The sequence below is a fragment of the Apteryx rowi genome, unplaced genomic scaffold (assembly GCF_003343035.1).
Source record: "Apteryx rowi isolate R43461 unplaced genomic scaffold, aptRow1 scaffold_0, whole genome shotgun sequence".
Classification (NCBI taxonomy): Eukaryota; Metazoa; Chordata; class Aves; order Apterygiformes; family Apterygidae; genus Apteryx; species Apteryx rowi.
Window position 1 is genome coordinate 3,212,013 of NW_020447195.1, and position 15,013 is coordinate 3,227,025.

Genomic DNA, 15,013 nt, shown 5'->3' on the forward strand with positions numbered 1-15,013 from the left:
TCATCCTGTCCTGGGAGGATCATTCTGCAATATTGTCCGTAAGTTCAATTTATGTTTCCTACCATTTGGTAGGTATTCTGAATTGTACGTCTCAGAGTATTACCAAAAAATTGCTCTCTCTCCTGGATGTTCATACCATTAGTAGACCTGCACAATCGTACTTAGCTGAGCGAAATGTATCGGTGTTTCTGGGATCAGCCTTCCTCACCCCTTTCCCTCGCCCCCTTTAGTGAAGGGCTGCAGATACGTACCTGATACTGGCTGTTCTTACGCTTCCAAACAACGACAGCTCATCAGCACTACAGTCAGTATTCAAAAAGTCAAAACTTTCCAGCACTGTCTCCACCATTAAACTCTCCATAGATGAATGTTTGTGAGGAAGTGTCTTCAGCTGTTTTTAGAAAGGGGGAAAAACTATTGTTATTTGCACGGATCAAGTCATTTTGCAAGAGTTCTTCAATGATTTTCAAATTGCTCTTAATAACAAATCAGTTTGCTACTCATTTTATTCTTAACACACCAGGAAAATCAGCTCTTTGTACATCACTCTGATCCCAAAATAATGCTGCTAATTAATTTCACGATATACTTCAATATTTTAATCCATCTTTACTCCTCTTTGGATTTCCATACGTGTTAATGTTGGTATGAGAGCTGATTTTCTCTGCATCCTGTGCCATTAGCACAATCTTCGCTCATTCCCTGTTTCAGATCTAGAAGTAGCAATTTGAGGGGTCTCTGGCATGCCAGCATAGTATCGAAGAATTTTCCACTTAAAAATCAATAGTGGATTTCACAGGGCCACCAGCACTCTCCCCCCTGAAAAGGCTGCTGATCTTGGAGCACTTGTATTTTTTAATTTCACTTTTTAAAGTGTTTGTTTTGAAGTAGCATGCCAGTACAGCATTGTTAATAACATTTTTACTCCAGACATCAGCTGAAGTCTTACAGTAGCTTATCTCCCAAGCCCACATGCTGGCCCCATGTTCTACAAGGCAAATTTGCAATACAATCTTTCAGAAAGCTCTTATCCAGGATCTTTGCTCTAAAGAAAGAAATATTTTCAGCATTATATGGTTGAAAGGCTGACTTGTCAGAGAGATTGAACTGCCTGCAGAAGCACAGGTGACCCTGCAGAAACATTATATTTGGTATCTACTTGCATGTCACATAAATTAAAAGCAACACGTAATGCAGAGGCTCTGACATACAGTTCAGATCCTGCTTAGTCCAGACTATTTCCCACTTTGGCTAGATGCAGCTTGTTAATCTCTTCTTCTGGATCATTGACCTGTGCGCAGGATTTGAAGGCTGCCCCTGAGAGATGCTCTGCAACGTACTGCTACTGTCTAGTTAGTTCTTGCAGCTACCGCCTTTTCCGAGTAGTGCCTGACCTCTGGTGGCCAAACTTACTTTTGAGGGACATGACATTGATACATTCTGGTGTCAAAATTCACGGACAGGGTCACAAAACTTTTACAACTTTTAGGAATAACAGCACAAACTACACCATCTCMCAAGAGTAAAATACTACCATACCTTTAATTTATCCCTTATAGACAAAACCTGGTATTCCAATTTCTCCAGTTGGGCTTGCCTCATATCCTGCAATTTCAGCAAATTTAATACTTCTTGGAGAGTCTTATCGATTGACTTTGCACATCCATCTAGTCTTAGGTCATTTTCAGCATTCAAACTTTTCTGGCTGACGTTTTCTTGCTCTGTCAAATGGCGATTTCTGGTCTGGTTGATAGAATCTCTACTGTCTTTGCCACGAATCAGAAAACTAGATGGGATATTTGGAAATCCATCCACACATGGAGTCTTCTTCAGGATATCTAGAGTTGTGTGATTTGGAAGAGGATGTTGTCGTTCTTCTGCACTGGTCTCCTGAATAATTACCAAGGGCAACGTCCTATGGCCTAGAGCTGGAGTTGTATTTCTGGATTCTGTCCCTTTCTGATCCTCGGAGCTGAACGAGTCTGCCTCACTCATCTCTGCAGCACTGTGAGGTTTGCTCCTTGAATGCACACCGAAATCACAGGCAGCCAAGTAGCTCAATATGCTAGGAGGCTGAGCTTCATCTTTTACATCCCCTTGGTTCTGTCTTTGTTGCAAAACAGACTGCAGCAAACAGATTCATAAGTGAGCATACATGTGATTGATAAGCACGAGATACCACCAAAGATAGAGAACCATCGTTTCCTGTTCTTGGAAACATGCACACCCAAACTGACCAGAAACATGGGGCTCCTCTGCACAAGGCAACCAAGCCAGCACTGACTGGACAGAAGAAATCGTCAAAACAAAGTATTAAGAACCTAATAGTTGAACTGAGTGGAGCAGCAGTAGTGATGCATGAGAGCTTTTATGTGAAAGTTATCCAGACAGTTATAAAACTGTTTCTGGAAAAAAGGGAATTTGCAAAGCAGTTTTCATGTCTCATTAGCTCAGAACAGCTTGTGAATGTAGTGGTTAGAGGAAACATTCATTTTTAAGAGTCCAGCACTTCCTGTATGTGTAATAACCTTGTTTCCAAGAGGCTATATACCCTTCTGCTGAACTGGTGTGACAACGCCAACCCTGGCTTAGAGCTGACGTTACAGGAACATACATGTGAAGTTATCAACATTTGAGATGCGGCAGAATTAACAGGATCATATGAAATACACGTTAGATTAAAACCTTCTTGAATGCATGGGAAGGAAGACAGATTTTTCAGCTCATTTGGGCTACAGTTGCCAAAAAAGGGGGGCTGAGGGAGAGGAAGGGATGTTTCACATGGCACCCCTAAGACACCATTCTACTCCATTCCTGCTGGGACTGCTTGGTTCTTAGTTTGATTCCCACTGTAGACTATCTGAGCGTGTGCCTACAGCCCTACCCTTCTGGCTGCCAAGAAGAATATTTAGCAAGGATTTTTTTCTTTTTCAAAATCTGAAATGGAACTCAAAATAATACAGATTAAAAGAAGAAATAATGAATTCCCCAAGTAAACTACAATGGCCCTGGAATGCTAGGTGTTTTTACATTTCCACATGTATTCTTTAATAGCTTGATCTAAGCCAGACACCCACTCCTAAGGTCTTTGCTTTGCATTTTGTTTTCCTCAACATACTCACCAGGTAATATTTCTCTCTGAAGCTGGGAGTATTCGGTGGGGTCCAGTTGTATAAAGAACTTTTCCTGCTCCCCACAGAAAATTTGGCAGTGGTTCCAGGTGACAAAAACAGGTTGTCTGTGTCAAAGGGGCTGTAGTAGGAGACACAAAGGCCTAAGTGTCAGTCAGACCAGAAAGCACAGAGATGTTTAACAACAGGAACAGCTGTTAGGATTTGAACTGTGAAATTTAGTAAACATTTAGACATTCAGAGGGAAGAAAAAGAGAAACTGCCTCTCTGACCAATTTCCTTGATTTTACCATCAGAGAAAGAGGTAGACAAAAAGATCATGTCTTTTACACAGAGTTCTCCACCCCCTTTAGACAGACCTGTGCCGCAATCTCTGGAAGAAGAGTCCAACAGGCTGAGAGTCTGAGCAGAGCTCTCAGACCTTCTGCAGCGTCCTGCTCAGGTACCAGTGTTGGCAAGCCCAACAGAGGTTGCTTGCTTATGGCCACTGGACACACACCATCCCAGCAAGAAAGGAGATATAAGACACGTAATAAAGGAAAACTGTGATTAATTTTCCCCCTAAAAAGCACACACTGCCTGGAAAAGCCTCTATAAGCCTTCCTAATCCTGCAAATATTTTTAAGTAACTGCTTTGGTTGGCAGAGGGAGCTTGTATAGTGGTATATGGCAAGTGATGTGGTTCATACAGTCACGGACGAGTCCACAATTCCAGCCCCGGAGGATACTGGCTATGCTCTAAGAGCATTTGACAAGCCCTGCTCTAAAGGTTTCCCAATTACCTACCACATCACAGCTGTTACTTTCCCAACTCCTTTGCAATCTAAGGAGACTTGGATGAACTCGCTCCCAAAACACACCTCAGGAGAGGGAAAAGACTGAAAGCTCAGTAGAGCAAGGTTGTTTTCACTGTGTGTTACTTTTGTTCCCTACTGATATGCCTTTTGGTGCCAAAGGAAAGTTTATTTTTACAGTAAAGCACTGACATTTTGAAAAAAGCTAACAAGCTATAGCAAATCAGTAATCTCATAGGTATCAATATAAATAAAAAGACCAAACAGTAGTATGAAGTCAGCTGCATTTAGCGGTACAACACAGAACCACTGGAAGGTCTGAAAAGAGCCAAATGCTAACAAGGACTAATTGATTACAGAGAAATAAACTTTTGCTCTTGAGTAAAAGCAGAGCCCCACTTCTCTATACCTTTTCACGTTCCACACACAGACAGTTCTCAGCAGCATCCTGCAGTGGAGAACACCACTGCCGTCCTCAGCACGGAGGTAACACTCTGTGAGCTTGCCCAGTACAGGTTAATTGGCTAAATTAACCAGTGTCACCCAGCTGGGGTTCATCAAACTGGCCCGTTCCATGGAATCACATTAACAACCATCTGCGTTGTCTCACTATGCAGAAAATAAATCTGATTTCTGACAGTAAGAGCCTTTAGCCAAAGCCTGCTATGTTTACTGATGGAAGCAAATTACTTCCATCCATAGCGTTTCTTAGGAAGAGACACAGAAATCCATTCCTCAAATTTTTAGTTTTTAGCTTTTAATATAGCAATGCAGTAATGCAAAATTACGCTTTAGATGAGAGCGACAGGACCAACAAGCTAAATCTACTCTGCCTCTAACTACTACAACTTCTTGAATCCTCTAGCAAAAGATAGCTCTTCTGCTGCCCTCCCAACCAGCACATGCTCACTGTTACCGCAAGGCAGGATAATGAGCAGAGAGAGTGAAGAGGAAGGTGAAGGGACACTGGAAAGAATGAAGTCCACTCTGAAGCATCCATCATCTCTTGCCTGTAAGCTCTTGGGCACGATCTGTCCACGCTGGGACAGATCTGAGGGTCCCCCAGCACCTTGACATTGACAGAGGCCAGTAGGGGATACTCAGGGGAAAAACATAGGAAATACCAGAGGTATACTCAAACTTCAGACAATTTGTAGCTTCGATCTGTCAGGCATCAGTCTTTGCAAGCAGACTATTGCCTGTAATAGTCACCAACAGCCACACCTTTCCTGAGCACATCTAGTCACATCCTGAGCTCACTGACATGAAACCTTCATGTGAGGCAGAAGTATGCAGAAATTTCATTATTCAACTTTGAATTATGGAACAAGTACTTTTATTTGGGGTGGCCTCTGTGACCGTACTGACAGAAACAGTGGATAATCATTCCCTAGTCACGCTCCCCTCAGTGAGCATGCCTAATGCAATTTAACTTTACAACCTTTTCCAGGCTGAAGACTTCTAGTCTATTTAATTCCTCCTCATAATGAAAGTGGCACCACATCTCCAGTCATCTGTGTTGCATCTATTTCTATATTGTCAAATATATTTTGGCATTTGGTTATGACTAATTACAATATTGGCATTAAGTACACGACTCTACAATACCATCATTTACAGAAGGCCAATGTTACTGCAGTGTATGGCACTCCTTTAGCTAAGGGAACTTAGCACCATTGCAGGACTTGAGCATTCAGATCCAAAATGCACATGCCCAGCCTAATCTTGAAGAGATTTACTATTCATCAGAGCTCGTTTCAGAGACTGAAACTCCCATAAAACCAGAAGCTTCAGATCTGCACAGATTCAGAGATGTTTTAGCTTTGATGGTACTGAGCCATAACCACCAACCAGTGGAGGGGTGAAATGCTTGAGACTTCTACCATTTTCTCACTCCATTGCATTTTTCAGTTGGATATGTACTGAAGACACCTTCTGGTTTATGTCCTCAGAGAGACATAAGTAACCAGGCAGAACATGCAAGACCTGAACTCAATTCTGTCTTCAGCCCTAGAGGATCTGAATTTCCTTATACAACCAAGAGAGTGCCCTAATCACTTCCTTCCTGTCCAGTCATTCCATATATTAAATATCCATAGAGCCTGGAGGGCTCTTGGTGGAAAGACTTGTCTCAATTCCAGACTCACATTAACACAAACAATCCTGCTCAACTGGATTAGGCTCACTGTTATTAACAAATCATGAGATTTCTTTTCCCTATTGAATGCAGGTGAAAATGCCTAAGCAAATTTAACAGGACAATCATTATTTGGCTTCTGCTATTCATTAAAGCAAAATAACCACAAATTTCAAGGTTAGTACAGCTTGTTATAGGACTATAACACCACTCCCAACAAAAGCACAGAAATACATTGTTGGGCTACTTCCTAAAGATACTTGTGTGAGTAACTATCTGTTCAGATAAATTTTTGTTTAGAAAAGCAAGGCTTTTAGAGAGATGCATCAAAAAAGCAGACTTTTTATTATGATTATTATTATTCATGGAGGTTTGTTTCCCTTCTCCTCCATCAACCCTTGTGAGCCAGGCCAGCACATGTTCCAAATAGGCAGAAACTACCAGAGTGGTCCTAGCTGGATGGTATGCTTAGATCCCCGTACAGGGTGCTTACTGAAGTCTTGAAAAGAGAATACAGGCTTTCTCTTTGTTCTTCACATGAGAGACACACAAAATTCAGACTGCTGTTTAGGTTGGCCAAAAAAACAAAGTCTTCTGCCAAGTTAGCCTGCAAAGCAATCAGACAACAGGCCCAAGCTCATTCATGCTACTCATGACGCAGTCTATAAAGGAGTAGAAGGAACTTTTATTAGAGCCCAGAAGACTAGTGCCCTAGTTAAAGAAAATATACATTTAGAAGCAGAAGAATGATCTACATTTGGATCTCTCACACAGCAGGTCTAGAGTGAAAGCTTGCCTCCGAGGGAAGTTTGGGCATAGCAGCTGGATTTGTTTAGCTATTCTTAATTCAAAGAAAAAAGCAGCTGTTATTTCGAGTGCTTTATCTTTTAAAATAGAAACCCCCCAAGTTATCACCCTGCAACTACTCTTTTCTGTAAACAGCTTCAGCAAACGGGCTGTCAAAGAGGGGGAGCCTGCCAGTTCTGTGTAGAAGAGCTCTGGAGAATCCACTTGGTAAGACACCAACACGTTTCGCAAACCTTAAGCACAGCAGAGACACACAGCTGGAATTCTCTCATACAGCGAGAAATTCCACGTGGGGATTAACTCCCAAAGAAAGTGCGTCACCGCTAACCCTTCTCCCAGATCAGTTTTTGCCAGCTCTAAAAGCTGGGTTATGGTTGTCCCAAAAGTGCATATATTGCCAATCAAAAGCTGCACTCTGGGCAGTGAGCTACAGCAACAATCAAGTGACAACGTAATTGAAATTATATATTTCTAGAAAATTTAGTCACAAAAACTATTTGCTTTGTGGAGATTTAGGCTCTTATATGAGAAAAGACACAGCATCCCAGAACAAAAGGTGTTTCCTTGTGAAACCCTTCTTCCAGAAGGGCTGTATACACATGTATTTATAGAACTTACTGACAGTGAGGAAAGGCAATCAAGTAGATCGAGCAAAAGTAAATATGAAGTGAGACTATCTGTTAGAATGCCATTCGCATATGTTAGCAAGAAGAGATTAGAAGTGATCTCTTCCAAACTCCACCATGAACATGCCATCCCTCAGTACGGTACTTCCTGAACTAGGGCATAAATGGATTTTATACCCAGTTCAATAAAGAAGGTATGTCTCCTTTACTGCACAAGTGTAGCTTCTTCAGATGTTAGACTTGAAGTAATAGGGGAAAAGGTAAGGCCTCCCCTTATGAGAAAAGCACCTCTGCAAATAGAGCATTCAGAGCTGTAGTCCCTTCTGCCCTGAAAATGTGTATAGAGTTTTTGATCATTTCACACGCCGCAGCGCCGGGGATATTTCGCAGCCAATTAAAACCCCAAACAAACATTTGACTTGCCCTAAGTGATAGTTAGCATTAGCCGGAGCGAGGGGGGGGGGGGGGGGGAAGGGGGGTGCAGTTGACACAAGGGAAGGAAGAAAGAAAAATAAATAAGACTTTGTTGGGGCTGTATAGAAGAGCCCATACATCCTCCTGTGCCTCTCTTCTCTCCTTCCTTCCTCAAACCTAAGAAATACGCATGCCAAAGTAACAAAATATTTTAATTAGCCTTGGTTTAGAGAAGAGCTTTCTTGGTTTAGAGAGAGCTTTCATTTTAACAGCCACATCTATACTCAAACACAACAAAATCTTGCAACATCCCCATTCCACAAACTCTTCAATACCTTTACCAAGAAGGTCTCCGCTTTCAGATTCAAAAGGGAATACACACATATCTAAGCATGAGTAAGAGGAAGTTTCATAGGGCAAATGGTGCAAGATCACAGTGCAGAGCCACAGTAGTCAAGGCTTCTGGAATGAGGCTTTGTTAGCCAACTAATTAGCAGCTCAGATCCTCAAACAAGAAACATTGGGGCCTCACAAGTCTCAGAGCAGCTGCACCTCACCAAGCCACATACTGATGCCCAATGTTAGATCTCGGGAGGAAAGACAGTGTCATAAACAACAGGTGCAGGCAGAACTCTGCTGTGCGAGTTTATTTCTCATTGTCTTACAGCAATGTGCATGTTTGAAAATAAATTTTGGATGTTGTTGCCAAGGGTGATGTTTTAGCCCAGTTGCATTTACAGTTCAACAGAACGGGTTTTCAAGAACCGCAGCATACACAGAGACGCTCAGAAAACGGTATGTTGATCGATAAAGCTTTTTTTCCTCCTCCCCCCAGAAAAGTGACCTGATACCCTTTATCAAAACTTGGGTATGAATTTCAACAGAAAACCTTTAGACAGCATTTCTCCTGTTAGTGCTTAAGAAGACTGGGACAAGGCTTAGGTCAAATGATGCTTCCAAATGTTCTTAAAAGTAGAAACAGGATATTAAGACCTGAAATTCAAGTGTGATTGTAAGATACATCTGGTTACTTTATCCCAAGGGCAGAGAAGCTTTTCTCTTACTGAAAGACCTACTTGGCTCTCATACACATTTGGCAGGCCGCACATTAAACATACATGCAAGCTTTTTTATTTTTAGATAATTTTAAACAAAACAAGAAACCAACATGGCCAGAGGAGAAGAATTGTGTAAGGCTGAGTCATGGGCGAGTCTGGTCTGCAAAATCCCTGCCCTTCCTAAGCTAAACACTGCTCCTGTTCTTTTCCTGGAGAGAGACTAGACCTACAAGCCTGGTCACAAAGTGGCCTTTCCAGTAGGCCTTTATTGTTAGGCATGTTCAAAGGCCTCTTTTCCATACTGGGCTGGGAAGAACTAAGCACTACAATACGCCATAAATAGGTGAAGAATCCCCACTATATTATTGGGCACCCTACCAAGATGGCTAGATTTAACTCCTGAACAGCAGCAAATGGGAACAGGTTAAAGATGTTTTGCTTTGTTGCAGACAAGACTCTCAGTATGGACTGACAGTCCCAAGCATAAGCTGCTGTCTTGGCTTCCCAAGAAAACAGGCTTTCTTTCCCAGCAGTCGTCAGATCTGCTGTTAAGTTTGCAGAGTTACATACCTGCTTTCCATATTAAGAAGAAGGGGGGGGAGGGGGAAACACGACCAAAAAAGACCCAGTAGTTAGCCAACCATAACATCATTTTTCTCACTTCTTCAGAGATTCTCAGGAAAGCAGGTCACTCATTTTCAAAAAAATCTTAATTGCAGGAAGTTATCACATGATCTGTAGACATCAGAGCTACAAATTATAGTATACCAGATACTGCGGTTGGGAAAGAACTACATTAGGCTCATCATACACCCACTTAGACACAGCCAGACTAACTGAGTATAGCAGGTACAGCCTAGCAGGACTGCAGTGATACACCTGAATCAGAAGATACAGCACTACAAAAATCCACGGTGGTGTGTCTAGAGTGAAGAAAAAGTTTCAGTGCGGCATCCACAGAAGTGAGCATTTGCCTTTAATAACATCAGTAATTCACTACAAAAATAAATCAATTTACAAATTTAAAACAATTTCCCAAATCACAAGCACCATGTAAAAAAGAAGCTATTTTAGATGTGCGTGTATAACTGAGCTTTCCTGTAGTGCACAAACAGGCCTCTTACAACTGTGATCATAGTGTAAATACAAAGGAGCTAAGCCTTTGGGGAAGCTTCATTTCTGAAGAATTGTGGTTTAGTAACAGTGACTGCTCTAAACTTTAACCATTTTTTTTTACTGTGCCTAAAAGCTGTTATTCTCAGCTTCATTTCATCACCTTTAAGTTTTATCGTTCATGTTTTGTAGAGGCATATACACTGCTTAAAACTACAGAGTTGAATGCTCACTCTGACAAAGTAGTAAGCTAAGTAAGAGCTAGGCATAGCTAGCCATGGCAACATCAGCCCAAAGAACTGAAGGGTCACAGAAACAGGGACTATCTTCCCCCCCAGGACCGAGATCAGGCATAGCAGCTGGGGCTGCTGCGAGAGAGCACGTGGCTGCTATCTATCCAGCACCTGCTCTGCAAATAGAAAGGAGGACTACAATGTTGAATGCTGCTAAGTGACACATTTAGGAGCCTTTAATTTATTTCAAATTTTTAGCTCCAGCTTTTGAATCTGGAGCTGTACTTACTTCCAGAGGACCTCCAGTTGTAGCTTGATGGTGCCCAGCTCAGTTATATCCACAATGATTGCCTGAGGCTTCGTTGTAAAGAAGTTTATGCTGTCACACGTCACCACACCAACTAGAATAGTGGCCAGTCCTCGCAGCTCTGTCACCTGCAGGAACAAACAGATCGATTTTCATCTTGCCAGACAATCCTAAGATCCACGTGCATGGAAGGCATCTGAGCCCTTGGGCTCAAATCTGCTCCGAYGCCCACAACAAACTTAAAACTTGGCTACTCAAGTCTGGGCTCGTAAACTGTTGTGAGCCAATACTGCCACAAGGACCAGGTCATGGACAACTTGCAACGGAGAGGAGGCTCCCGAGTGAAGGAGAGAGAGCTGTATAGCACTTCTGACAACAGAACTTGGTTGACTATGACTTAAAAGGTAAGTTTTGTCCGGAGTTTTGACAATTCTGGTTCTGGCATACACAAATAATTGTCTTTTATAGTACAGCCTGCTGTACATATTAGAACATTATAACAATCCTGACTTTCAGAAAAATATACAAATATTGACCTATTACACTAGACTACTTCAGCTCTCACTTGCCTGAAGAACCTGGAAGCCCAGCTGTCTGCATCCGCTATGACCTTTTTAACTGTCATGAGCTCAGCTGTAGACCAAAATCAGAACTTACAAGTGTAAGTCCTTCCTCTAAGCCCACAGGAGGCTCCAAATTTGTTATCAATAGCTCAGGCCTGCAATTTTTCCAATCTGGCACTTTGCTGCTTCTGCTACTTTAAAAACCTAATAAAACATTTGCTAATAAATATTTGCTATAAAAACATACTTCTAGCTGAACATCAAGTTGTCCTGCCACATCTAAAACAAGAGCACAAAGCAGCATCAGACTCAGCACAGAAATTCAGCACACGTGCCAAAAGTCCACTTCAGGAATTACTTAACTGCCTACATCTCCTTTAAGAGCCAGAAGAAATTATGTTGCTAGGCTCCTTTTGGAAAACTGTCTTTTGCACTTTGAAGTGTTTTTTTTTTTTTTTTTAAACCTACTAGATATTTGTACTGGGTAAAGATTATTAAGTACAAGGTAGAAAGAGCAAGAGGGTGTGGAGAACCTTAGTTAGTAGCCTTTCAAGCTGACAGAGTAAAACATTGTATTAGCTCTCCCAAAACTTTAAATGATTCATCATCACATGAAGGAATATAAGTTTTTACAATTATTAATTCATGTGGCTGTTTTTATATAGTCTCTCACCTGATTTTCATTGTGCAGTGGTGGCAAAAACACGTTATAAGCACATTTCTAAAGGCTGTGCTGGCAAAATGTCAAAAAGTCTATCCTACGTAAGCCAGTTCTTGCTTCCAGATAGGAGGGGGATCTTGCACTAGCCGTTTTACACAGCAGCCAGAACCTGAAGCCACGCACAGGCACCATTTCCCAGTAGCACTGGATCCAGCCCAGCCTGCAGTCCCAGCTCCCTTCCAGGCTGCCAGGAGTCATGTCCCAGAGTGCAGCCCRCAGAGATGCCAGGCTGTAGTGGAAAAGCTGCTTACGGATCAGCTCGGCACCAGAAGCACTGCCAGAAGCTGCTGCATGCGGGTCTGTGAAGACTACAAGCTTCCCCCAAGAGGTACCCGCGATGCGTCACCAGCATCATAGCCCGCTAGTCCTGGTCCCTTGCTGTTAAAGATATGGCCTATTCTCTTTCAAAGCACTTTATACCTTTACTCAGAGTTCTGCCAGTTTTCTTTAAAGTACAGACAATTTGTACCAGCACATAGATGCCATTGGCTTATGGAGCATTTCTGGAGTAAAATATGGCAAAACAAAACGGAAACACGCTACACTGTAGTATACTTAAAGGGGCATGTTTGAACTACACATTCAAAAAGTACACATGTGCAGTTATATATTTTCCATACATATATTTTTCAATGAAGAACAAAACTCCAGGCATTTAATATCCCAAAATTTCACATGGGATGATTATATAAATATATATATATTTTTTTCACACTCACACACACCCCTTTCTGTCTCTACATCTTTAGACCCTAGAAAATCCCACATATTGATCATAAAAACACACATACACCAGACTCCAAAATGTGGGAAAGCAGAAGCATTAAATTAGTTTTCAGTACCAGGAGCACTAGAAAGGAAAAAGAGACAGACACCTGTTCAATAAGCAGAACATTGATTAACTGCCATTTTTAATTAATTAGAGAAAAAAAACAAAAGAAACACACACACTGCTTAAGAATTTTGAAAAACACAGGGTAGGCTAACAGCTAAGCAATATGACAGGTGAGCTGTTAACCCCCTGATTCCAGCCCAACCTTCATACACCACACCTTAATTTCAAACTTCTCATGCAGATTGGGTATAAAAATCTTTTCTTCCTCATCCCATGTTTGGCTGTCATCTGTCTCAATCTTGCCTTTCAGCCTCCATTTTTGGCGTCCCAGGCGCACAAACACCTAGAAAATGAGGTGTGGGAGGGAAACATTGAATCAGCACATCCCAGAAAATTCTCTTGGGCCAATAAGCCTCACTGTTCTAGTACTGCAGAGGCAAAGCATTTTCTTTGATCATTTTCTTTGATCACTATATATTTAGGAACTTGGATAAAGGTAGAAGATGGGAGGCACAAGTTAGCCTTGTGAGCTTTAATGCCTTAACTCAAGCACTCCCATCCGTTCTAGAAGAACCTGCAAAACTAAGTCACATACTCAGTGTAGCAGTACTTAAAATACAAGGCATATAAGAATTGATTTGGAACTGTTAGAAGCAGGAAAGCAACCCAATAACATACCAAGATACATTCAAACCATGCCAAGGGCAATATGCCAAAAAGAGGCAGCAACAACAAGGTTGGTTGATTGTAGGGCAGCTTTGAACACAATCACCCGCCAGGTTGGCTTCAATAGGCAATCACCACCATCCTTTAAACCCTCTCAAAACACTTAAACCATGTCTTTCCCTCTTCAGTCCCGGAGTAACTAGTGAATGTGCTACAACACTGTCCTCATCAGTACAGCACATGGTTTTGTTGTACTCCATTTCCTGCTCCCCTTCTACACATTGCACCCTTGCTCTCCTATTCCTACAAAAATCACAGTAGTAAAACAAAGAAGAAAATGAATTGCTGTATACTGCACCTCATATTGGTCCCCTGGGCAGAGACGTGCAAAGCCAACAAGCCCTGAAAAGAGAAGCAAACTCCTAATATTTGTGGAATTTCACAGTGTCCCCCCAAAGCCTCAGCTTGCAATAAACAAAGTATCTGGCTAACACCTCCTTGCAGAGAGCTCCACACAGATGCTATGTTGCAACCCAAAACACTTATAAGGACAACATTTACTTGAGTTGAGGGAAGAAAACATGCCAGCTTTTGTTCTCAAATATAAAATATCATTGCAGATAGTGTTTTACGACACTGAAGCAAATAAAAGTTTGCCAAGATTCTGTTCAGAGTCTGATCCAGAAACCCAGTGGAAGCAACTAACACTTATCTTGGGTTTACTGTGTAGAAATCTCATCCATTCAGAGACTATTTATTCTGTTGACGGGTCTTGAAGGAAATGAGAAAGGAACATACCTTTCATCTTCAAGTGAAACTCTCCCAAATGGACTTCCAGTGCCCCTTCTATAAAGCACATATCCTAGAAGGAAGACTGAACAGTCACTGTGACTGAAAAGCAATGTAGAATAGCTACCCTTGCTGTACATGCCATTTTCTTATCTTACCTCTAAAGGATTTGGGCTAGATTTTACCTTTAAGAGGACACACTAACATTTTCACTACTTTTAAGACAGGAAACTGATGTAACTATACAACAGAGCTCAACTGCTTGAGCAAATCACCTTCAGTTACCTTTCATGGCTTATTTTGTAACAATAACATASTATATTCATTATGTATTCAATTCCACAAAAAACTATATTGGGCTCCAGTATTAAAGCAGAAATCCAAAAGATTTTTCACTCATCTTCATGAATACATGACGCCAATTTAAGTAGTGGCAAACTACTCTGCTGAAAAGTTAAGGAAGAGATTTCAAGAGCTCTACCCATAAGTAGATATCTCCCAAGCTTTAGTTAGCATTATGTACCTGTATATTACTTACAGGTTAAGTTTTAAGCCCACACCATTAAAAAAAGCCATCAGAAAGCCTTGGCACATTTTCRGCTAAGAACAGAACAGTCAGCTCCTTGCCAGATGCGTGCAGTATATCCTACCTCTGTGCACCCTTGGAAGTTCTTGTAGAGCTCCACTAGGCTCTCTCTGGAGGCTTTAGTGGAAGGAGACAAGGAAAAGGCATGTTTCATATTAGCAGCCCCATCTCGCAGCCTGCACTGGATACAGTAAGCTTCATACAGCTCTTCTACCTTTAAGATTTTGGGGGGG

General features: G+C 41.7%; 1 protein-coding gene across 5 annotated transcripts in view; it reads right to left on the minus strand.

Moving 5' to 3' along the window:
- Positions 1–15,013, minus strand: part of RIPOR3 (RIPOR family member 3) — a 53,698-nt gene that overhangs the window by 8,245 nt on the left and 30,440 nt on the right. For all 5 annotated transcript variants that reach the window (XM_026057003.1, XM_026057153.1, XM_026057090.1 and 2 more), the window contains exons 7-14: positions 14,845–14,994; positions 14,204–14,267; positions 13,764–13,807; positions 12,957–13,082; positions 10,603–10,748; positions 3,123–3,252; positions 1,540–2,124; positions 252–391 (exon numbers count right to left, since the gene is read on the minus strand). In XM_026057003.1, the coding sequence (XP_025912788.1) occupies positions 252–391; positions 1,540–2,124; positions 3,123–3,252; positions 10,603–10,748; positions 12,957–13,082; positions 13,764–13,807; positions 14,204–14,267; positions 14,845–14,994 (1,385 nt within the window). The remainder of the gene's footprint in view (positions 1–251; positions 392–1,539; positions 2,125–3,122; positions 3,253–10,602; positions 10,749–12,956; positions 13,083–13,763; positions 13,808–14,203; positions 14,268–14,844; positions 14,995–15,013) is intronic.